At 43.0% G+C, this 22,769-nt stretch overlaps 3 protein-coding genes across 4 annotated transcripts; 1 reads left to right on the top strand and 2 right to left on the bottom strand.

Moving 5' to 3' along the window:
- Positions 1–15,258: 15,258 nt before the first annotated feature.
- cdca8 (cell division cycle associated 8) lies at positions 15,259–18,853 on the bottom strand. Its single transcript, XM_028400151.1, has 11 exons — positions 18,793–18,853; positions 18,366–18,458; positions 17,938–18,066; positions 17,813–17,853; positions 17,648–17,717; positions 17,493–17,557; positions 17,328–17,410; positions 17,147–17,245; positions 16,699–16,828; positions 16,487–16,573; positions 15,259–15,754 (listed from the first exon to the last, which is right to left on the bottom strand). The coding sequence occupies exons 2-11, from the start codon at positions 18,454–18,456 to the stop codon at positions 15,719–15,721; spliced, it is 831 nt and encodes a 276-aa protein (XP_028255952.1). The 5' UTR covers positions 18,457–18,458; positions 18,793–18,853; the 3' UTR covers positions 15,259–15,718.
- A 119-nt stretch (positions 18,854–18,972) lies between these two features.
- On the top strand, positions 18,973–20,408 carry airim (AFG2 interacting ribosome maturation factor). 2 transcript variants are annotated; one of them, XM_028400153.1, is made up of 4 exons: positions 18,973–19,409; positions 19,553–19,732; positions 19,822–19,931; positions 20,064–20,408. In XM_028400153.1, exons 1-4 carry the CDS (start codon positions 19,141–19,143, stop codon positions 20,102–20,104), a joined length of 600 nt encoding a protein of 199 aa, XP_028255954.1. In that variant the 5' UTR covers positions 18,973–19,140; the 3' UTR covers positions 20,105–20,408. The 2 variants fall into 2 exon arrangements, with proteins under 2 accessions (XP_028255954.1, XP_028255953.1); XM_028400152.1 differs by having other exon boundaries at positions 19,813–19,931.
- A 330-nt stretch (positions 20,409–20,738) lies between these two features.
- cldn35 (claudin 35) lies at positions 20,739–21,437 on the bottom strand. Its single transcript, XM_028400154.1, has one exon. It carries the CDS (start codon positions 21,426–21,428, stop codon positions 20,739–20,741), a length of 690 nt encoding a protein of 229 aa, XP_028255955.1. The 5' UTR covers positions 21,429–21,437.
- Between the last annotated feature and the right edge of the window lie 1,332 nt (positions 21,438–22,769).

Raw genomic sequence — 22,769 nt, 5'->3', positions numbered from 1 at the left:
AGATTTAGTGCTAAATCATATGATGCAACTATGAGGAAAACAAGTGGTGAGTGTGTCCTGTTTGAAGCTAAGGGACCAGACCAGGGCCAGGTGGCCTCTCAGACAGGCCAGTTAATTTCACACAGACAGTGGATGCCCAATTTGGCAGCGGCCTGGTTCCACAGTGTTTCAGTATTAACATTTAAAAAAGCCCCATTCCTCTGTCATACAACACAACAAACCTAGTATATTATATAAACCCAGTTCATTAAAATCACAGGCCGCAGAGTGAGGAATGTGGAAGTAAGTTTGCATTAATGTGTCAGCAAAAAGGTTTCTAAGGTAACACAATACATCAATTACAAAACCACATCCCTAAAATAACTTAAAGTGGAATGCAGGTGGCATCAGTGCTTGTATAGGTGTAGAAGCAACATCAATGCAAGGCCCCACGGTTGCCCAGACTATCACAGCGCCTCTGGCAACTTGACTCTTTTCACCCAAAGTGCAACCTGCTGCCAAAAACATTATTCTACTTCTCACTTAAAAACACTGCCAAGCAACCAATGTCTTTACACCCAACAATACATGTTAGGCAATGTAATATTTAAGATAACCTCAAAACAGGAGTAGACAGCAGACACAACACAACAGTTTGACTGCATAACGTCAAGAAAAAGCAGCCCGTTTTGCTCATTAGGTAAAGTGTGTGTGAATAAGGGGGAATTTCACTCAGTTTACATGGCGTATAACAGCGCATCGCTCTTTTTCTTGGACACCAGCTGCTCTGTTGTTGCTGTAAATTACCGAAGTCAGCCGTTAACTCCATCGCTGCTAGCTAACTTGTAGTTAGCCGTAGTCATTAGCATCGCTGGAAAACATTTTAAATTAACGGTTATTTTACTTATATCAACTTTTTCTGTTGCACTACACAATCCCTAATATTTTCTTAATTATTTTTAGTCTACACACAGTCTCCCAGTGGATAAGTGGTGGTTGTATATATATGTATAAATCCTAATAAAACTGCGTAGTGTTCTAATTAACTTCACCTGGCTGCTCCCCTGACGTAGATGACAGGCTGCTATACCAGTGTCCGCCTTTAAAATATAGAGGGGGCGCTGTTTCACCCATTTAAACAGCCAAGGTATGTGGAAATCTACAAGTATTCTATTAAATTGATTGTATAAAAATAGATATATTAAATCCAGCTTATGGTTAAATCTTCCATATCTGCAGATCTATCAGAACAATGCGTGGATACATTTACACCTAATACACCTAATACAGAATTGATAATACTAGAGAGCTGAAGGCTTCTGCAGGTCTACCACAGGAGACTTGAGTACGTTTTAATCCGCCTCAGGTCCCACAGCTACCCTGAACTTTGATTAACTTGCAAGTTAACAAAAGTCTTTCAAAGTTTTCTGTAACGTATCCCTGTTTAGGTGAAAACATCTTTCTAATCTTCTCTGGTAAACTTTAAAATGTAAAAGAACAGGAGGGAACGTTTCAGCATCTGGAGGAAGTTGCTGAAATGGCTGGACAGTAATGAGACGACAGCAACGCAGACATTTTGCTGATGCGTGTAGAACTCTCCAATCCAATTAATAATAAAATTCCACCCCCACCGCTTCACCACATCCCTCCATATTCTATCTTCATCCTATTATGAAACAGAGTTTAATTCATGCTCAGAGGGCGTTGAGTTCCCATGAGAACACTCCTTCAACAACTCCCCAAAAAAAGGTCACAGAAAGGTGAAGGGCCAACTGTCCCCAGCCTTATTCACTCATAGATGATTTAGGTCCTGTGTTTGCATGCAGGCACTACTCCAGGGATCAAACTGGGACAAGGGGACACAAAAGTCAGGCTGGCTGTTTATTAAAATAATAAATGGCCATGGGTCAGTGGAAGGGACCTTCATACAGGGTTAATGATATGTTATGCATCTGTGTGTTTTATAAGGAACTTTAAGATGATCTGAGCCTTTCCTCCTTGGTTTTTTAAGTAAAATCTAATCTCTTAACACTGTGAAAACAAAACAGTTTGTGGTGTCAGGGGGACCTGAACACTGAACAATTAACATATGGAAAAAAACATAACAAGGAGGACATGTTGTTTAAAGCATCCAAGAAATGTGTCATTTATTGTAATTATTTTACTGCATATTGTTGTTTGGTCAGAAAAGCTGCTCCAAAGGCCATTTTTTGCAGTACTTCTTGATGGTACTTATGTTGCTGACGATCAGCGATAATATATTGCTGCTTGGATAACCTCAGATATCATCACCTTAATGGTGCCCAAGGAGAAGGTGTCTCAGAGAACACGCTCTGACATGGAGGTCAGTGAGTGTTGTGTGTGTGTAAGTGGCTTAGAGTACAGGCATTAGGAAGGACAGACAGAAATTGCTGAGAGGGTTTGTACCATCAGGGGTGAGGAGAGGTTATATAGCCTTCTGAGCAGTAGTTTTGAGTAATGGACAGTGAACTGGTTGAGGTCAAAGGTTACTAGCTCTGGGCAGAGTAACCTCTAACCTGCTCTCTGGCAGATTTGTGCGTTTGCAGAGTAGTAAAGACCGGACCTTTAATACTTATACTGCCTCATAGAATCAGACGCATGATGGATTGGGACACTGCTGCCATCTGGGAGTGTACGATACAGAAGGGGGGGAGTGATTGACTGGAATTTAGTGGAAACAGACTTGACTGTGAGGTCTGACAGCGACTGATAGCCTCGCCATCATTATTCTGGGTCACAGTAGGGGAGGTCTGTACTCTATCTGGGAGGTCAGGAGGAAAAGGACAGCGGCAACATGGGGGAATGTATACAGACCACTGTTCCATGTGCATAGAGTAGTTTTCGTGGACATAATTTTAACACATTTACAGTGAGGAAAAAAATGGAGGCTGCCCACACATAATATAACAAGATCATATAGGTCGCATTTTGCAGCATGTGTCTGTGTGTCTGTGCCGCATTTCCAGCATCTGCTAGGGGCATTAATCTTTCAGGTTGTAAGGAAATCACATCTCAGAGCATTCCCACATTCCCACAGAATAATATGTAGTAGTGAAATTTGCCCACAGAGCCATATATGATAACTTCATAACTAGACTGGCAGTTCCTGGAGGATTTGCAGTGGGATTGCTGGAAGCAGATTGCTTGTTCTGCTGAAGCAAACGCATCTGCCTCCATAACAGTCAAGAAAATTGAGAGTGAAACGCTGGACACTCACTCTCACCGTGGCTGCCATCCATGTCACACACACACACAGCTGCATGGTCAGTGTCTCAAAGTGTCACATTCACAACGGAAGGCAGCACTTTGTAGTTAGATTTCAACCTGAAAATAGACTTCAAAGGAAGTGCTTTAGTAGTGGGAAGAGAACTATAACCTGCCTATGGAAACCAAGATCCAAACCTGGCCAGGTAAAGACTGAAAAGGGGATGAAAGTCTGACATATGTGACCCCTATACACCCCTCCAGGCTTCTGCTGTGGATTGAAAGATGTACTGCTCTTTGAAAACTGATGCAAATAGGACACCCACTGACCAGGTGTCCACATGTGAGGAAAAGGGTGTTTTTAATCACACCTGGATATGACATTAAAATACAAACCTCTTTTCCAAGAACAACGCATAATGTAAGCATCAGCTGTTGAGTGTCATGGCGCCGGCTGTGCACATTATCAAAATAAACAGAACCATAATGTCATTCTGTAAAGTCCTCCTGGTGCTTTTAACCCAACTTCAACATTCAATTAAAAAATCATGCTATGAACAATCCAACATTAACGTTTAAACTCTGATGACATTTTGCTTTAAGCAGCAATGCCTTTGACTTAATGATGCTAATACACAATGCAGTAATGAATGAGATGCTAATGCTAATGTGGGGATTTTGTGATTTATTTTTTGTTTTACATTCTCACACCCACACCTGCATTACTGCTCCTGTGTCTCTTGTACACCCCCACCCCACAGAGCCGATAAATCACATGGTGATAGATTGGCCCCTTTGGGAATGTCTCAACCTGAGCAAGGGTAGACTCCTCTTTTGTTCTGGAACCACATCACGGGGGGGATATTTACATGGAGGGCACATACCCTCGTCATCCCGGCTTGAACGTGGGGAAGAAAGGACTGTATTCAGGGAAATAGTCCAAGGACAATAGAAGGCTACGATAACAGATATTTTCAAGGGACCAAATTGCAGGTTATATTTGGACTGAGGCCTCTAGTGGGACTGAAGACAACGATTGTGTCTATTTATATTGCAGCTTTGCAACTTCACTGAAGCAAAGTGTGTGTTTGAGCTCAAGAGGCGTAACTTGAAAGCATGTTGCTGCTGTGTCGATGCACTGGATCATCATCAGCTTCTGTGCACAGGCCGAGCATGTTGACATCATCACTGCTACAGTATGTTGACACAAGTTCAGTTTAACTGGTGTTTCACACAGTAAATTAGACACTTCAGTTTCAAATGACCTTGCTGCAATCCTCTCACCAGCGATCCACCGCGGAAAGCGTGCGAAAATGACACGCTGCGAGGGGCTCGCACCATCCATCACACCTCGCAGGAAACAGCGAGGTGGCTGTCACACAATTCCAGACACACGTTTCACTTTTAACGTATTTATCTCTGCACAGGAATGCCAAAAGCAACAAGGTCACCTCGCATCATCCCAATTTGCCAAAAGCCCCTTCTGTCATAAGTCACTCATCCCAGAATTTCGACGCAGGCATCTCTCACAGTAGGATTAAATATTTATGCAACGCAGAGTGGGTTCACAGTCACAACAGCGGGAGCAGCACAGTTTAACACAATGTCAGGTGATGTTATCACCTCATTGTTAATGACTATAGACATTATAGACTCCAGGCTGCAGACAGGTAGGACACCCAGGTGTTTGGAGGGTACAGCCGACTTTCTTTGCAAAGCTGTCACTCTGGGATAAAGACGAACTCCCTGAAAGAGGCGACTGATGAGGGAAGCCTGTGATGGAGGCTGGTATAACCAATAAGTGGTCCTGAAACAGCGTTTTGATGTTTGTTTGTGGGTTTGTGCTGGTCTCCGGTGCTAATGTCAATCATTAAGTGTAATTAGAAGACATTTTTAGTAAAGATGTGTTAAAGGTAGGGTAGGAGATTTCATTCTGATGCACCTTTGGTTAAATTAGTGTAACTTCTCTTTACAATCCGATTAGTTCGGCAGTTTCACTTTAAAACGAAGAATATGAATCATCTGTGGAAGCTATAAAACACTAAAAACATCAGCCAATCCTCCAGGTGGACCCTGCGCTGAGTATTGGCTGGTTGTCACTCTCTTCCTGCTCTGCGCGCACCAGAGAGGTACGTGCATGATGGCCGTCACGTACCCTTCAGGTAATGCGCGTCCATGTGATTGGGAGGCGTGGCTTTGGGGTGTTTACTTTTTTGTGTTTACTTTCGAAATCTGGCTGACTCACTCCTTTTTCTTTACTTTTCAAAATCTCCTACCCTACCTTTAATGCCAATGCTATAGGCCTGCTAACACTGGGTTCACAAGTTCCATGCAATCTAAATGTGCCTACAAAGTGGACGGTGGGTGGAAGTGAACAAATATTAAGTGACCCATCAACAGGCAAAACCTCTGGTTCACAACAGGACAAACATGCACCAAGATGCTTTGAAGAATCCAATAAAATCTGACAGTGAAGTCAGTGAAACTATGAAAAAGAAGATTCTGCCCTTGACAACATGCATTAGACTTCTAGGACTACTGGGGTTCTTCGATAAATAAGAAGAAACAAACTCCCTTGCTAACGCAGTCTGCAATTGCTTTTCTTTATTAAGTGGTCAAAGGCAGGACCTCATTTAGCCGCCTGACGTTCGGCTCTTCCTTTCCTTTCCTCCATTAGCTTCAGCGTCTCACGGGAGATCACCCCCTCTAAGAAATCTGGTGCAATAATGTACAACGCACAGTGACAAGAAATAGGACTTTTTAATAAACAAGGACCCAGAACCATGTGTGTTGAAAGTGTCCTGATCTGTATTATACTGTATACTGAGTTTTTTATTATATATATATATATTTGGGGGGTGTCTGCTTCAGATAAGGGTAAATAAAGGTTTTTATTGCCTTGATTCCTTCAAAGATAGACTCAGCTGTGTAATATAGCCACCAAGATATCAAGGGATTGGAGCCAAATAAGAACAGGTAGCAAAGCAAGGAATATATCATATGAAGAAATTGATGCAAAAAAAATAGCTTGGAAGCAATATTTGAATGTTTTTTTCATCATATCAAGGCCAAAAATCAAAACATAATCAGTCTTTTTAATTAATACCTACACAGATAATGGTGCGTTTTGGGCCGTCGTAGTGTTTATCCTCTGCAGGCTGTGCTACAGGTAATGATTACACCTTATCTCATAACCTGCAGACACATTGACCTATCTAAACCCTGCTTGCTAATAAGGTCATATCTGACAGCAAACAGTTTCCTTTCATTGCCTGCACCTGTCACTTAATGTGCCTGTTCACATACAGTAGCCCTGACACCTATCGATCCAGTATTAAAACCGCTATAGGACTCAGCCTCAGATCAATACACAAATACTTCAGCAGCTCTCAGATAATTCCTTTTCTGTAACGTCAGGTCCTCAAGTGGTTTAAATAATTTCTGCCGGCACAGCTGAATGCTCCCCGAAATTACTTTTTGTGTGTGTGTGTGTGTCTTATTAGCAGTTATGCGATAATATGGCAGTGATTTATTTCTCAACTTGGCCTTTAAACTTGTTCACATTCTCTGACGCGGAGCTCTCATGCAGCAAGTGGAACGAGTTGTCATTCAGGAGCAAGGTCGCTGAAAAGTCGGCCCTCCCCTCACTTTCCATCTGAGTCAGTCATTTCAATCCAATCAAAGATGACAGCATTGCTCTCTGTTTGTCTGTCTGTCCCAGGTTATTATTATTCACGTTCCCTTTGGTTTGTTTTCAGAACACAGAACATACTGATCCCTTCTTTGTAGAAGTCCTTGACTTCCAGACAGGGACCGGTCAACAGGGCGGTTGTTGGATGATGGCAGCCATCACTACAGTGGAGTTTTGGGTTGGATGAGCACTCCTCTTGTCAGCTTCCCACGAGCAGAACTCCAGATGATAGAGGGCATCAACTACAGATTTCATTGATTTAGTTTTCTTGGGAGCCAGAAAAGTAATCAAGAAATGTCAATAAAGTGACAGACCATCTTGTTACACTGTGGGCTTATAATTTGCTGATCATCGAGCCCTCTGAGCTTTAGGATGCAGTAGTGTCATCCGGAGCCCTGTCCAGGAACAATACAAGGCCCTGCTCTGCATGGCAGCCTCTGGAGCTGAGACATAAAGCCCACACAGAAGTGTTAAAACTGCAGATCAACCAGTAATCAACCCCATGTGAATATAGCTTTAGAAGCAGAAGCACAAGCTTCCCCCTTTCAGGACTGCCAGACCAACTCAGCTCCACCTCTTTGCATGTATCGTAGGTTAAGACAGTTGGAGCCTTCCACAGGGACCGGTGACACTTCTTCAATACGTCAAATACATCTCTGTGGGACCTCAGAATGATCGGACATCGAGTGTGACGTATGTCGCCTACCTTCTTCAGGAGAAATGCCACAACAGTCACATTGAACTGCATATGTATTCCAGCTCACATGTTCTATGAGCACATGTCAAGCACTAAGATGAGTTAAAAAACCTCTCCGTCATTTAATCTTCAATCCCAAACTTTGTCCATCTGAAGGAAAAGCAAGCAGGGCTCACAGTTGGAGCTTTAATTACTGCCAAGCAGCTGTCCCAATAAAACAACAACATGTTTTAGAGGACAGAGTGCGGCACTGTGCGAGCTTTATTTATTGGATAATTTATTTGCCGATGGCCATATGACACTACATATGGCAGCATTACTCAAGCAAGCACCCACAACTACACTTTTTTTTTTCTTTTTGTATTCTGCAGGGTTGAATACTATCTATAAAATAGGTGAAAAAAATGATTCAAAAGACGCTTTAAAATGGATTAAGTTCTAGTATTCATTTTGTCGGGGAGGCTGAGAGACGAGCAGGCTCAGAGCAGGAGCCACCTGAGACACCACACTATCCTCAGTCAATTTAAATCACATCTACAGATCCTGTCTTTCCTAAATTGAAATGAGAAAGACTTTAACTTTTTCCACTGTGTTTTTAGTCTTTTGGGTTCAGTTGCAAGAATGTTAAACTTGTTTTACGTAACAGACCGTGTCAGCTGTCACTTCTTGTAAAGAGAGAACAAGGAAAAAAATGGAGGAGAGGGTCTTTCTGCAGGATACCAGCAATAATCTGTGTTAAACCTGCTGAGCTGCTGTATTACCAACGCTCTTGGCAGGTGCAAACACGCTGCAGCCGCGCTCAGTCAGTTTGAATAAGCTCCGAGATGATCACCGTGAAACTTTAGATTAGCATGACTCGCACTCAGACATGCCAGGGGAACGCTGATTCTGCTCTCTTGCTGCTGTATTATCAAAAGAAAACCAATCACAATGCAAATAAGGAACATGTTTTTGCAGCGCTGCAGTGTGCTGCCTTGTTGTTCCTACTGAAACAGCAGAGGGAAAATCATTCCGACACACAAACATGAGCTAATCATGACTACAAATGTGGCTTAATTGTAGAAATGTTGCCTTGAAGCCAGTTGGAAGTCATTTATTCCTATAATGCATTCCTTCAGCAGCGCCTGTCCCTCTCAGAGGCCACATAGATGAATATAGATGAATGAATAAATGTACCCCACCCACCGCTGTTAATGTGATGGAGGAGGAAAAGGAAAAAAAAATCAGCAATTCAGGCAAACTGTCTTTTAATGTCGTGTGTGTTTTTTCCAGGACAAATGTTGAGGAAATGGGCACCTGCTACCGCAGAGTCGAGGTCCGAGCACTTACAAACACTTTGCACGTTTTCTGCAGCTGACCGGACAGACATGGGGGTCTGAAGGTCGACAGCTCTGTGATGCATGACAGTGGAACAGGCTTTTCTGCTAACGGCATGCAGGTGTTGCTTACAGCGAGGTCAGCGTTTTACTCACTTCGCTCTACACACAATCTCTGGATTTCCAATGCGAGACACACATCAGCAGACTGATGGGCCAGTCACTCTCTTAGTGTTTAACAGTAGAAGTAGGGTGTTAAAGCTGCAATACTGTGTAATTCTGATCAAATTTTCCTGTGTAGGCGAACATGAAAGTTGTGTCTGGGGGACTCAAAGTCAAAAAATCAGGTTAAGAACAGAAAGGAACATTGAAGATTGACCAGTACTTATATTTGGTACATTTGCCTGAGTTTGTGTGTGAGGAAGGAGGGAGGGAGGGATAGAGGGAGGGAGGAGGACCCATGTGCAGCAGCTCCTAATCATATCACTCACTACTGCATCTAATAAAAAGGGAGTCTGGAAATGAAGACAAATTGATTCCCCACCTTACTCCATCATGTAGGTCTGCTGCTGTGAATCCAAGAGAGACAGGTGTTTCTGGAATGGTCCAGGATCAAGTGTCTCTCAGCATCAATATAATCACCACTAACTTCATCCCTGCATTCTTTTTTTGTGTCCAGAATCATAAGTAGGCTGCACATGTGGACAGGAGAAGCCGCCACGTCGTGCGAGCAAACATGACACAGTGTGCCGAGATGTTTTCTTTTTTTTTGGCAGCCACTAGTTAGGAAAGCAGGTGTTGTTTTATGGGTTACTTCAGTGAGTCATATGGGTTTTAAGTGTATCTTATAAAAGTCACATATGAGGAACTAATTAAAGAAACACCTCGGGGCAGAAGCTAAAGCCGAGCAGCAATATCAAGGTGCAGGTGACAGCAACAGTTTGAGAAAACCTATCAGATGTAAGCTGAAGCAATAACAGGAAAGAAATCTGTGAACAAACCCCGGCATCCAAGTTGAAAACCATCCTAACAGAGAGTGTCAGCTCAGTTCCTTTTGGTGGTGTTTCTCTATGAGTACCCCCAAAAACTCAATAAGAAACTGTCAGCTTTGTTTTCACGGTGTTTGACGCACTGCGTCAAAGAGTGTTCAAAAAAAAAACTCCAAAAAAAAAAACACACAAAGAAACATGCCACGGTGAAGACACAAGGTACAAACCTCTCACTGAAGATGCAGCAATACTGGATGTTTCTCTTATTTACTTGTAAAAATCAGCGCTACATGTCTATTAGCTACGATGTTAAGAAGCTAGCATTATAAAAATAGAGCCAGGCTACATCCATCCAGCACATGTTGTTATATTTTACTGGATAAGTAAAAACTCTGACCCTCTGCTACTAACTGAAAAGACAATAAAGTCAAATAATTCTTCCATTAGCAACGTTGAATAGTCAGGAGTAAATTTCCTGGCTCATCCATACCAATATTCAATATTCATCCTCAAAGGTGCTTCTGCAATTCCCTGAATGGCCACTTGAGGCTGTTTAAAATGCACTACAGTAAGCATGACTGCCTGGACTAATGGCCTTTCTACACTGTGCGATTTTTAGTGATCTTATAAGACCATTGCATGACACACTATGCGACGTGAATCTAATAAACTTTGGTACGATCGCCAAGTTTGATGAGTGCACATTGTACGATGACCATTTACTGAATCGCTGGCGATCGCAGGTTACGGCCATCGTAGAACCTGTCTCACAGCGCAACATAAGACCACCGATTTAAAACCACGACCAAAGATATGTCCACGATTCTCCTACAATGCTCGTCTTTTGTCTGCGACAGCCCAAAATCACACAGTGTAAACCGGGCATAACAGATGGGTGCAGTCAATGGTCACAAAGGTCACCCCCCCCTCCCAAAAAGCACTGCTCACTCTCTCCAGTGTTTTATTATTGCTGCTTTAAGTGCTGTTTTCCGGGACTTTCTGTCGCACCGTAAACACTATCATTGACTTGAATGTGTACTTTAGGATTCTGATCTTTCATCTGAGAGTAACTTTCACCTCATATTGTCCACGTCTGCACTGATGGGGTGACTTATATAATGTGATTAACACTAACAACAGTGGATTAACATCCTCTCCTTCTTACATATCACCCCCCCCCCCCCCCCCCCCCCCCCCCCCACATTATGAATAAAAACAATGCACTAAGCTAAAACAGGACATTTCTAACACAGTCTGTGACAAGGTGAACAGTAAGACATCTGAACTTAAAGCAGGATTTTCTGTTGGAGGACAGAAACAGACCCTTTGTCTCCTTCCCGGTCTCCTAATGAATTGGTTTTAGTCTGTTTTGGAGCAAATTATCCTTCCCTCTCTCCCTAATTTTCCAATTTGCTGTGTCATTTATACCTAATTGAGGACCGCACTGGGCTGTATTAGTCTCACAAATAGGGTGATATAGTTTATTGAAGGTCTGCTTTATACAGAGGAGCTGGTAAACCAAACATCAATTGTAGACCATACAGAAGATAGGGATTTTTCCTGGAGGCTGGGGAGCTGTGCAAAGAGGCTTTAATTATTTCTCAAAGGCAATCCTGGCCACTGCTCCAGCACTCATTTTATGGTCACTTTCCTTTTCTTGCTGTGATGGAGGTAATGAATGGGGGTGAGAATTCACTTTATGTTATCCCTGTTCTGTATTTGCATCTCATATTCAAACCAAATTTAAAAAAGCTGCTTTTCTTCATGGGTAAGATTCAGCATCGGAATGAATACAGGCACAACACTCCAACTGTGGACCTTCTTGTAAGTGTTCTAATGCCAGAAATGACAAAGACAAAACAGGAGCTAAAAATCTCACCTGTTGTCTCTTGTAACAGACATATCAACTACCTGCAGCACAAACACAACATTTTCTTCTTATACTTGACACCGCAACTGCTTCTTTCAGCACTCTTATTTCAGCCAAATACTGAACAATAATCCATCCATCATCTGAACCCGCTTCGTCCTGCAGTGCAGGGTCACGTGAGGGGGCAGGGTACATCCTGGATAGGTCACCAGTTACTGTACAATAATAACACCAGTGAATTAAATTCAGTACAAAAAAACTTCACTAACAACTGACACTTCAACAGTGTCCACACAGACAGTAGACACGGCTCGGTTGAAATTTTAGCTGCCTACAGTTTACTTTTAAATGTACTTAAAGTATGAAAAGTAAAAGTACTTGAATACATATATTTGATTTCCATTGCAAAGGATCTGAACAGGTTAAAATAATCAAAGAAATCATCTTATAGTTAAAATGGACAATGCGTAGTTAATTTACATTATCAGTACCCAGAGCCAGCTATGGACAGGTCTGTGTGTCATGAGGCAGGCTGTGGGCATCAAGTGAACAGAGAGGCTGCTGATAACAAACAGGCAGTCACCATTTTTACTGTGTAAGTATTTCTGCTTCAAATTCATGTTAATCAGACATTAATGGATGGACCTGTGTTAGCAGACAGCAGCTAACTAGTTAGCTAACTGAGCCAGAGCACCGGCATCATGACTGAGGCTCATTATAGAAACACAGCTGGCAGCGTGACACCACCTGCATGCAGAGTCTGACCTCACATCAGTCCAGCACTGTGTTCATCAAATGGAACAAGTAACTACAGACAGTGTAGAGATGTAGTGGGGTAGAAAGTATAAAGTATGCACTAATATTTTTACTTAAGTAAAGTATAAATACATACAAATTTACTTAATTACAGTAACGAAGATGCCTGATTTAAACTCTTAAATCTTGACCCTTCCCCTGCTTTCAGCTGGCTCAGACGTGTGTGTTGCTTTCAGTGCTCAGATACATTACTTACACTTTTCAGAGCTCTTCGTGCTTCGACCGATTTCAACTGCTACCAGCTCCAACACTTGAACAGACACTTGAACTCCTTTCAGTGCTTATGCTCCTACACACATCAAACAATAACACAAACAGAAGAGCGTGTTTTCTTTAATCACAGCGCAGGTTTTAAAGTCTTAATTGTTTTTGTACCCGGTGCAAATAAATGTCTGAATTTCAAAGCCAACAAGAGGCCTCTCAGGCAAAAGGTGCGTCTCTGAGCAATCATCCAGCAGCGTCACCTTCTCGCCTCTCCTCAGAGCATCCTGTTATTTTCAGGAGCTAATTTCATCAGGGGTTTTATTTATTTATGTATTTATTTAATTTATTTGGCAGCAGATGTTGCTCTCCACCCCGGCTGCTGCCAGAGGTGCCTGAGTGTGAGAGGAGACGCCCTATCAAAATGCCATCGGGACCCTGCTGGCCACCAGATGAATGCATGCCTAGAATATAGTGTGTGTGTCCTGTCTTGTGCTCTTGTCTGTGTCTTCCCTCCATCAGGAAAAGCATACAAAGAACACAAGTGGGTGACTTTATTTCTTTCTGTGCTGACAAACCGACTCAGCCAAAGACAAGTCTCGACCCCTGGCTGGCTCACTATGAAAGACGGAGTGGCAGACGGAGGTGTGGGCACGTGAATAAATCGATTAGTGGCGCACTTGACGGATGGGATTTACAGGAGGCCTCGACGTACCAGAGAATTAATTTTGCTGGGAGAACGTGGCTCTGCCAGGTTCATTCATCTTGGCGGGAAATTTGGCAGGTTCCCCAGGTCTGGGGCCTCAATTAACCACCGGCTCCAGCAGTTTGGGGAGGGAACAGTGTTGTTGAGGAATACGCCACATTCATGTGTCAGACGTATGTTAATGATAACAGATTTAAGGAATTTAAAATGAGACTGAATGGAAGGGTGAGGTTAGAGGTTGGAATATGGGGCTGGGAGATAGAACAGAGTGGCACAAAGGGACAAAATGAGAGGTTATGGAAAGGTTTTCCTATTAAACAGCATCGGGAATGCTATTTGTTTGGTTTTTAGCTCTCAAAAAATCCAGTCTGCTCCGATGTGCTATATAAGAACACCCAAATATCAACTATAATGTCACGCATAGGACCTTTAAGGTAGAGGAAAGTGGTACCATTGAACAATTGAAATCATTTAGAGAAATGTTTTTAATCATCCTGTGAATCTAAGGACACTCTGCTCTGACTTCCATGTTTGTGGTGCTGAAGCGCCAAAATCTTCATTAGCTGGATGCTAACACAGACATTTGTTCAAATAATTCATAATATTTTATTTTTACATCGTTAGCTGTCTTTGTACCATCCCATCTTTCCCTCCCTCTGTCTCAGGTTCCAGTCCCTCTCATCCTGAACATCTCAGCGGATGATTTATGTAGCACTGTTGCTCTGTGACCTCAAAATCCGCCCCATCCATACCGCACCTGTCACTGCGCCACTGCCTGCATGCTTACTGAAAACCAAGCCATCCGTGCAAAATGGCAATTTTCCACCCACCCAGAGAATAAAAAAAAGAGGATCCAATTCATTCAGAGGCAAAACTAGGAAAATTCTATGATATGTAGAGCAGGTGTGCGAGGGCTCAGTCCTCCGCTAACGAGGGAGCTGAACTGCACGCACCGCTGACCACAACATCTGTCGTTTGCAGTGATGCAGAGTTTAGTTTTTTACCTCTGCAACACAGTTTGCACAGCAAGAGACAGCAGATGATAAAGCACATAAGATAGATACAGATGGAAGGGACCAGGTTTCAGCTGGGGGGCACAGGGTTCCCGCACTGTGGTTTGGTAGCATATGATGCATGAGAATCCAGCAGGGGTAGCAAAGAGTTATGCATGTCTGTCTGGGCCCAAGGTGAGGCCCCAGCCTGACCCAGATCACCATCCCAGGTGGAAACCCCTAACGAGCTCATCAGGCCTAACGAAGCCTAACAAGCTTTTAATTGGCAGCGTTATGATGTCCCTGAAGGTCAGAGTGCAGGTTCCTGTGCCAGCAGCGGGACAGGCTGTCACATCCTGCCAACAGAATATCACATGACTCCCTAATATCCCTCTGTGTAAACAAAGTCATAAAAGGGCAAAAGTAACTTCCTACATAAGCAAAAGCTTAAAAAGTTTGGTAACTTATAAAAGAAACATTTATTTTTGTATAAGTAGGAGAATATTTACCTGTTACCAGTTATTATAAATAACAGTGTAATGCATCAGAAGACAGCTGTAGGTTGTAGAGACTCCTGTAACTTGTAATAAACTCCGCACTCATTTAAAAAGTCAGAAACCACATTAAGTGTTTTTATCTACAAGACAACAAACAATAACAGCAGAGGCTGCTCTGGCTCCTGAAATCTAAAATCTCTGTGGTGAAATGCTGCCACCTTCTGGTCACTACGCAAAGGTACAGCCTGCATGTCACTAACACCTCCTCAATCAAACGCAACAAATTAAAAACACACTAAAAAGCTGTGGTCAAAATCCTTTAAGCAGTATTCAGTATGAAGTTATGTTACAAGTCTTTGACGGAGAAGTAAAAATCCACATTTACATGACGGAATAAAGGAATAAAAGTCTGAATACCACTACAATCAGACAGACGTTAAACAGAATCCCCAGAGACGGTTAAACCAAACGCTACAAAAGCAGAAAACATCCACAAAAAATGAAAGATGGCTTGACGGAACCATAGAAAGGTATCATTTTATACATTGTAGGGACTCTGAGAAGTTATGTCCAGTACATAAAAACACTGTTGTTTTTTAAAATCTACCCCAGCAGTAAGAAAAAAAAATGGAAGAAATGAAGAAACTTCATTCCTGGTGCCACAGAAAAACAATAAAACAGTGTAATAAAGATATATTTTTCTTAAAACTAATGTACACGCTAGCAGCAGAAAGTCTGATCACTCTGATGTCGAACACAAGGATGTGAGGCGGTTCTGTCAGAAAGAAAAACAATGAGCATTACAATAAAAAAATGCACACACATGCAGATACCCTCAATGTGATCTGGCTCATACTGGGTCTCAACACCCATGCTGACCACGCTGACCTGCAGTCCGGCCTCTGACCTCTCTCTAAGCCTACGTTGTTGGTGGGGTACAAACATGACCCATTGAGCAGTTTCCCCCTCACCCTCTGACCTCTCCTCTACTCTCCTTAGTCTGGCTCATACTGGTAATATCGTCTCATAATCTGTGTTCACTGTCTTCCTCGTAGTTTTGTGCCTTGCTCTCTCTATCTCTCTTTGCAGGTCTCAAGACCTGCATACTGACCTGCAGTCTGGCCCCTGATCTCTCCTGTGCTCATTGACTTCACTAGCCCCTGCTGCTCATCTTTGCTACCAAATTACTATTCCTACTTATGGACTGACGATATATATAGATATCCATTACAACATAATCACTGTTTCATCTTGCTGTCATGTTTGCTCTGTACTGTATCATGTTTGTATCATGTTTGCTCCTCTCTCTCTCTCCTTCATCCTCTCTGACTAGCAGCAGGACTGGTTCCCCCCTAAGCTGACGGGTCCTGCTCAAGGTTTCTTCCTCTTAAAGGGAGTTTTTCCTTGCCACAGTGCTCTTAGGGGGCTTCCTGTGAAGCACTTTGAGACAATGTCTGATTGTAATATGCGCTATATAAATAAAACTGAATTGAATTGATAAATATACCTGCAGTAGCCGAATGCTCTTCATGGCTTTCTCATCCAGCAGTGACAGGTCCACTGAGTCCATCTGACTGGCCAGGAGCTGAATGCTCTGCAACAACACATTACAGGACAGTAAATTAGCACCATGGCCCTCGAATCTAAAGTTTTCTTAGACAATTAAAACACTTTAATAGTAAACATATTGATCAGTAGAAGAGGTAACTGTGCACCCACCTCTCCATTGCCGATGGGGACATTGATGACAATATCCTCATTTCCTGCTGCAATGGGAGAACCGTTGACTGAAATGCTGTAGACCCTCTCTCTGTGGCAAGGAACTCTCACAGCAGGGGTCTTTGGAAGCCTGGGGAAATTGAAATGTCATTTAAAGCCTTTGCTGAAGGCTTTAAAATTCTCAGATTTGGAAAATGACCCAATTACAGCAACCACAAAATGTAAAACACTCAAAAGTCAGCTGGACATTTATTATTTTTGAAACACATCAGTAGCACCAGGGTGAGTGCTGTAACAATACTGGGATACAAAAAAGAATGAGTAAAGCTGAGTAAAGAGTAAAAGCTGTTACATACTCCACGACAACAGAGAAATCTGCTCCTGCCACCTCAGGGACACAAACAAATGTCTCTGTTCTCATGGAGTATGTAACAATCTTAAGTCTTACCTTGGGTCAAAGCGTGGGGTGACCAGAGGAGTAGGTCCCATCATGATGGAAGAATCCAGCATGTTCCTGGCAGGAGTTACCAAAGGCTTCCTGTTTGATCTGAATCCAGACAGACATACTAGCATCACACTGCTGGCAGATGAAAATGAAGACAGACAGTTAAAAAAAAAAACACGCTTACCGTCTGATTGAGGTGCTCTGCTTGCTGACTGTCAATGCCTTTGCTCTTTTTGATGTAGTTGGGGGCTTCCTGGTAGCTTTCCCCTAAATTAAGAACAAACATTTAAACACTCAGCATGTATGCACAACAGTGTTTGAGTATGATTGAATGAAAAACCACCATCACCTTTCTTGTTGTGCTCGGGGTGTTTTCATCCCCTGAACTGGATTTAGCTCCCTTTTTCTTGGAAGCTATGGGTTAAAATAACATAAAAACACAATCATGTCATGCTGACACAGGCTTGATAATTTTTTTTTTAAATGCTTACAAACACAACAAACCTTTCTTTACTGTTTTCAGAACATTCTCATCAGATATGACGCTCTCGGTGAGGACGGCTTCCTCATCTCTCTGTTATCAACAGATATGAATATATTGTTATTACAAAGACTATGCTCACGTGAATCTGTGAACCATGTGACACACACACACGGTACTTAACTCACCTTTGTATTGTCCACTTCTGGTGTTTTTGGTTTCACTGGCTCTACAGATAGACAAATGATAGAGAGTATGACACATGAGGTTTGTCTTCATTAAAACTATAGTGACAGTTTATACATCTACTTACTGCAATACTCCAACCAGGTCATTTGCCTAACAACCTTTGGGAGTGTAATCAGTGCCACGTGGTAGCTGTTGTCAACATCTTTTAACAGCTGGTACATCTTCTCTTTCATTTGTCCCACTCTGGTCCTCACTGGGAAAACATATGATTCATTGTTAACAGTACAGTCAAGTATTTGGCTTTATACTGCAGCATTGAACGGCTTCTGCCATATTTACTTTGCAAGTGGCAACTGGTAGAACGTCATATATCTACACTACTTCTTAAAGAGGACAATGGTTCCTGACCAAATCAACCAATTATTCTGTAAACTTCCTAACATTACAAATGCCTGGGACACTTTAAGGCACATCACACATAGGTTTAAGTCTTTCTGACATATTTCTATAATAAAATCTTCATCGACATGTACTATGAGAGAAGAAAGTGACCTTCGCTGTCGAAATCCTGGAGAAAAGCGTCCAGCTTTGTGTTCTTGGTGTTGTTTTTCATTTGCTTCGTGGTCCGTTTCCTGGGAGCCATGTCTGCGTGGACACGTAGAGCCAAAGAAATGCGTTTATACACAATAGACAACAATACACATTACTATGATTATTTTACAGTAATTTGGGTCAAGCTAGGACTGGTACTGGCTTTTAAAAAGAAGCCTCCGACATGCGGCTTGCTGATGAAATGGTGAAGCTAACGTTAGCAAGCTAGCAGTTACCTCCACCGACGTCCGTGTGTGCTAATAGGTTACTTGTTTTGCAATTCATCGGTCTTTGTTTACCACTATCACACGCATATACTGTTATTGAATCACTTTGAATTATTAGTTGAACGCGCCGAAAAGTATTTAATCGAGAATTTGTTACTTACTTGTGCTGTTCCTTCTCGTCTTCTTCTCTTCTTTCACAAAGCCGTTTTCAAATCTGCGCGCGGGGAGGGGCCCAAGCAAGAAAACAGCCAATTACAATGCACGTTTTTTCTACGTCACAAGAAAAGGAATATCAACCTATAGCAGCACCGAACGTCAGTGTTTACACCAGGAGACCGGAAATAGGCTCAGGCATCATGGTAGAAATGTGGATTTCTGACGGAGCGCTAAATTTTAAAGGATTACAGAGATCGCATAGAGTTTATAGATTATAGAAATAAAAATAAAAACGTATTTTGGTCTATTTTGCATACCGAGCTTTCATCTAACAGCTAAAATCGAATGCTGATATGTCTAAACTTGCGATACCCTCTCTTCATCAGGCGCTAAGGAAAAGCTTTACGAATCTAGAAAGCAATCAGAAAGTGTGGAAGAGTGTGTTGGCCGAATGCAGCCCTCTTATGGTGTCTCTCGGGAATCTGGCTGAACAGTCCAGAGCGTTGTCAAACGTCCAGATCTCGAACACACCGCTTAGAGACTTTCCTGACTTAGAGGATCGGCTGCGCTTCAAGCTCTCACATGCTACGGACGTAGTTCTGGGCAAACTCAACGAGAAAATGTAAGCAACAGAACAACCCGCATTGTGCATAATGCTTATAACGACAGTATAAACAATCTTTTTCTTCAAACTTATCATGACAGCAGTAAGGGTCAGTAATCTATGGGTCCTTTATTAACCCCTTCTTCTATCCCCTCCTTCAGGTCCTCTCTACAGTCTGTCAAAGACTCCATCAGTAACCAGGCGTCAGGAGTCCTCCAGCTGTACGAGCAAAACGCAGACAGTTTGGATATGGCTGCTGTAACTGAGCGATCAGCTACCACCCCATCAGTCGTTGACATGCTGGAGTGGCTTCAGGATGCAGAGCGTCACTATCGGCAACAGTATCCTTTCTGTTCAGGTCTGGATGTTTTTTATTTGTGTTACATTCAGGGTTTTTTTATTCTCCTCAACTCGTGTTCGGATTGTTAAGGAGGAAATATCTGCTACAAATGCTGAGAGCGGATGACCTTTCATCTCTGGAGTCTGCTCCCCACAGGTGGAAGTCTTTGGACTCTCCTGATGCAGAGGACCGCATCACAGGTAGGATAATGTTGGCTTCATGGTAACTTTGCTCTGTTTTAAATTGTAACTAATTAATATTTAAGGTTATCAAGGTTCATTTACACTATCAGTGTTGGAGATTTCAACTAATTCATCCTGTGCTTCTTTCAGATACACTTTGCAAAGTGTCCTTCTTTATGGAGTCACAGTGACGAAGGCCACAAGTGGATTTTATTTTATGACTTGAAAATATGACTGCAATTCCAGGCTGGAAAGAAAAACAGAACTGTTGAAAAACCTGAAAGTAAACCTGATGAAAAACATCATATGTACGGTAACTCTGAAGATGCCTTGAGGCAAGGCTGAGGACTGGAGTGCGAGGTGGAACTATCTGCACCAGACTGCAGATGAAGAGGAGAACTACCTCATATCTACACACAAGACAGGAAGATGATGCAGTGAAAAAACACTGCAAACATCTGCTGACAAATAAAGAGGAAGACAGGTTTAAGCATGTTTACCAAACCTTTTGTTTATTTCTCAAAAAATCACTGCAGTCATCACAACATAGGCCATCATAAAAGCCATCCTACTTTTTTTTGTGAATGGTGTTGGTTTGACTGTAAAGGCAAGAGGCTTTCTTCAGGCACTACTATAAATCACAGTGCAGTCAAATTTCAAACAAGGACAAACAAAGATATATACAAAATATATTGTCAATTAAATAGATTCATAAATATATAGATTTCAAATAAAACACAGATTTGAAATTTTTAACAGTTTAGGAAAGAAGTTTTTTTAACAGCATCAGCTCTTAAGACTTCAGTGGTGTCCGTCCCCGTCCTCCTACACATACTCCTTCAGTGGCAGGTTATTGGAAGTGATGGGTTTCGGTGGATCTGGTGCTGCAGCGGGTGAATTAGCAAAGCTCCGGCCTATGTAGCCTCTGCGGTATCTGCCTCCCCTCTCCATGAGAGGGCAGGTGCTGCTCAGGACAGCCCCACTGATCATAAGGATAACTGCTGCCGCCCAGCCCAGATAAATGGCCTGACCCAGCTCTCTCTTGTGCATCATGGGCACGTTGGGGTTGTAGAAATCCTGGACGACAGTGTTTGCAGTCCAGGAAACTGGAATCAGCACACACAGGCCTGTCAGAATGAAGAGAATCCCGCCCGAGAGAGCGATGCCCGCTTTGGCCCGGCGGTCGTCCCCAGCGCACGTGGTGCACTTCATGCCACAGCAGGACACGGTGCAGGAGAGCCAGCCCATGAAGATGGCCAGACACATAAGGGCGCGGGCCGCCTGGATGTCTGGAGGTAAGGCCAGCATGGAGTCATATGTCTTACACTGCATGTGACCTGTGGTCTGGTAGATACAGTTCATCCAGATGCCTTCCCACTTGATCTCTGAGGTCAGAATGTTGTTGCCGATGAAGGCTGAGACCTTCCACTGGGGCAAGGCTGTGACGGCTATCGCCATGATCCAACCGGTCACTGCACAGGTGAAGCTGATCAGCTGCATTCCAGTGTTCACCATGATGGCAGCGCTGCTTCGGACTTTGTCTCACACCGTTCTCTGTCTTTATTAAGTTTCTCCTCCTTAGTTTTGATATTCTACGCCTGCTGTCGGTGCTCCTTTTCTTCCACACCTGGCTAACCTCCCTACACTCCGTGCCCTAACATCACTTTGTCAGCATCCATGTTCTTCTCTCTTTCTTTTCCTCTTCAACATCTGCTCTCCGGTCTCACTTCCACGTGTCCTCACTTCGTAGGGTTATCCAGAGGTAATCGCTCCCTTTCTCCTGACAGCTGCTTTTTCCAGGGATCACAGACTCACACACTTTCTCCTTCTTTTCATTCCTGACTTTGAGTCAATGAATTATTGAGTAGCCAATAGCTGTGCAGCCACCTGTGGCAGCCCTCAGATGCAGGATCGATGAGCCTTTACAGTCCAGGCCCAGCAGAAGAGATGGATCTCTGCCAGACTTTTTTTTTTCCTGTGTGGAAGTGCTTCTTTTTCTTTAAACTCTGGTTCGGACCCAAGAAGGTGGCTGTGGCGCTGCTATTATTGTCAGTGTCACTCTGGCGGTTTGGTGTAGCCTTACGTAGATGGATCAGACAGATAGAACCTGATACCTGGATTCGAGGACACTGATGCTGCTATGAGTGTATCCTGTCACAGCAGGACTGAAACAGTGCCGCTTTTTACCTCTTGGTTGTCCAGTGTTTAGTCCATAAATCAAGCCTCCAGGGTGATAAGTGAAACATAAACCATGACCTGTTGAAAGTATCCACATCAAACCTCACAGGTGACACGTTTCCAGCTGAAAACAGCCATCCTCCTCTGGCTGCAGCAGTCTGAAGTGCCTCTTACTTGACAATGAACAGCGCTGGGGTTCCAAGCCTTGATGATGCCACTTCAGTCTTCAGCTGCTTGCTCGGGTTTTCACCCTTCCCCCTCAGCTGCTGCTCTTTGGTCGCGATGATGAAGCCCAAATGGGTCAATCTGGTTCCAACAAGGGTATAAATAACAAATCAGGCCCACATAGTCGGACTTCTGGGTAACGAGGGCATTAGTTCACTTCCTCCCATCTTCAGCACAACTGATGTCAAACCTGCGGAAAGCAACACTGAACCCCAGAAAAAAAAACAGGCGTGAGAGAGGGAGGGGGCAAAAGAGGGTGAGACAACAAAAGGAGGGAGGGATGGATGGAGCGGTGTGCGTAGGTGGATCAGTTAACACAAAGACAACATGGGGGGGCCTCTACAATGAGGATTACAGACACTGTGTCACTCCATGCCACTCTAACTTGTATTTTAAAGGAGCTTTCACAAAAATTACCTTTCTGTGGCCTTTTTTGTTTGACTGTGAGGCGGC

This window comes from Parambassis ranga, chromosome 2 (assembly GCF_900634625.1).
Source record: "Parambassis ranga chromosome 2, fParRan2.1, whole genome shotgun sequence".
Taxonomy (NCBI): domain Eukaryota; kingdom Metazoa; phylum Chordata; class Actinopteri; family Ambassidae; genus Parambassis; species Parambassis ranga.
Note: the sequence above shows the minus strand (reverse complement) of the source record. Positions and strands in the feature narration are given on the sequence as shown.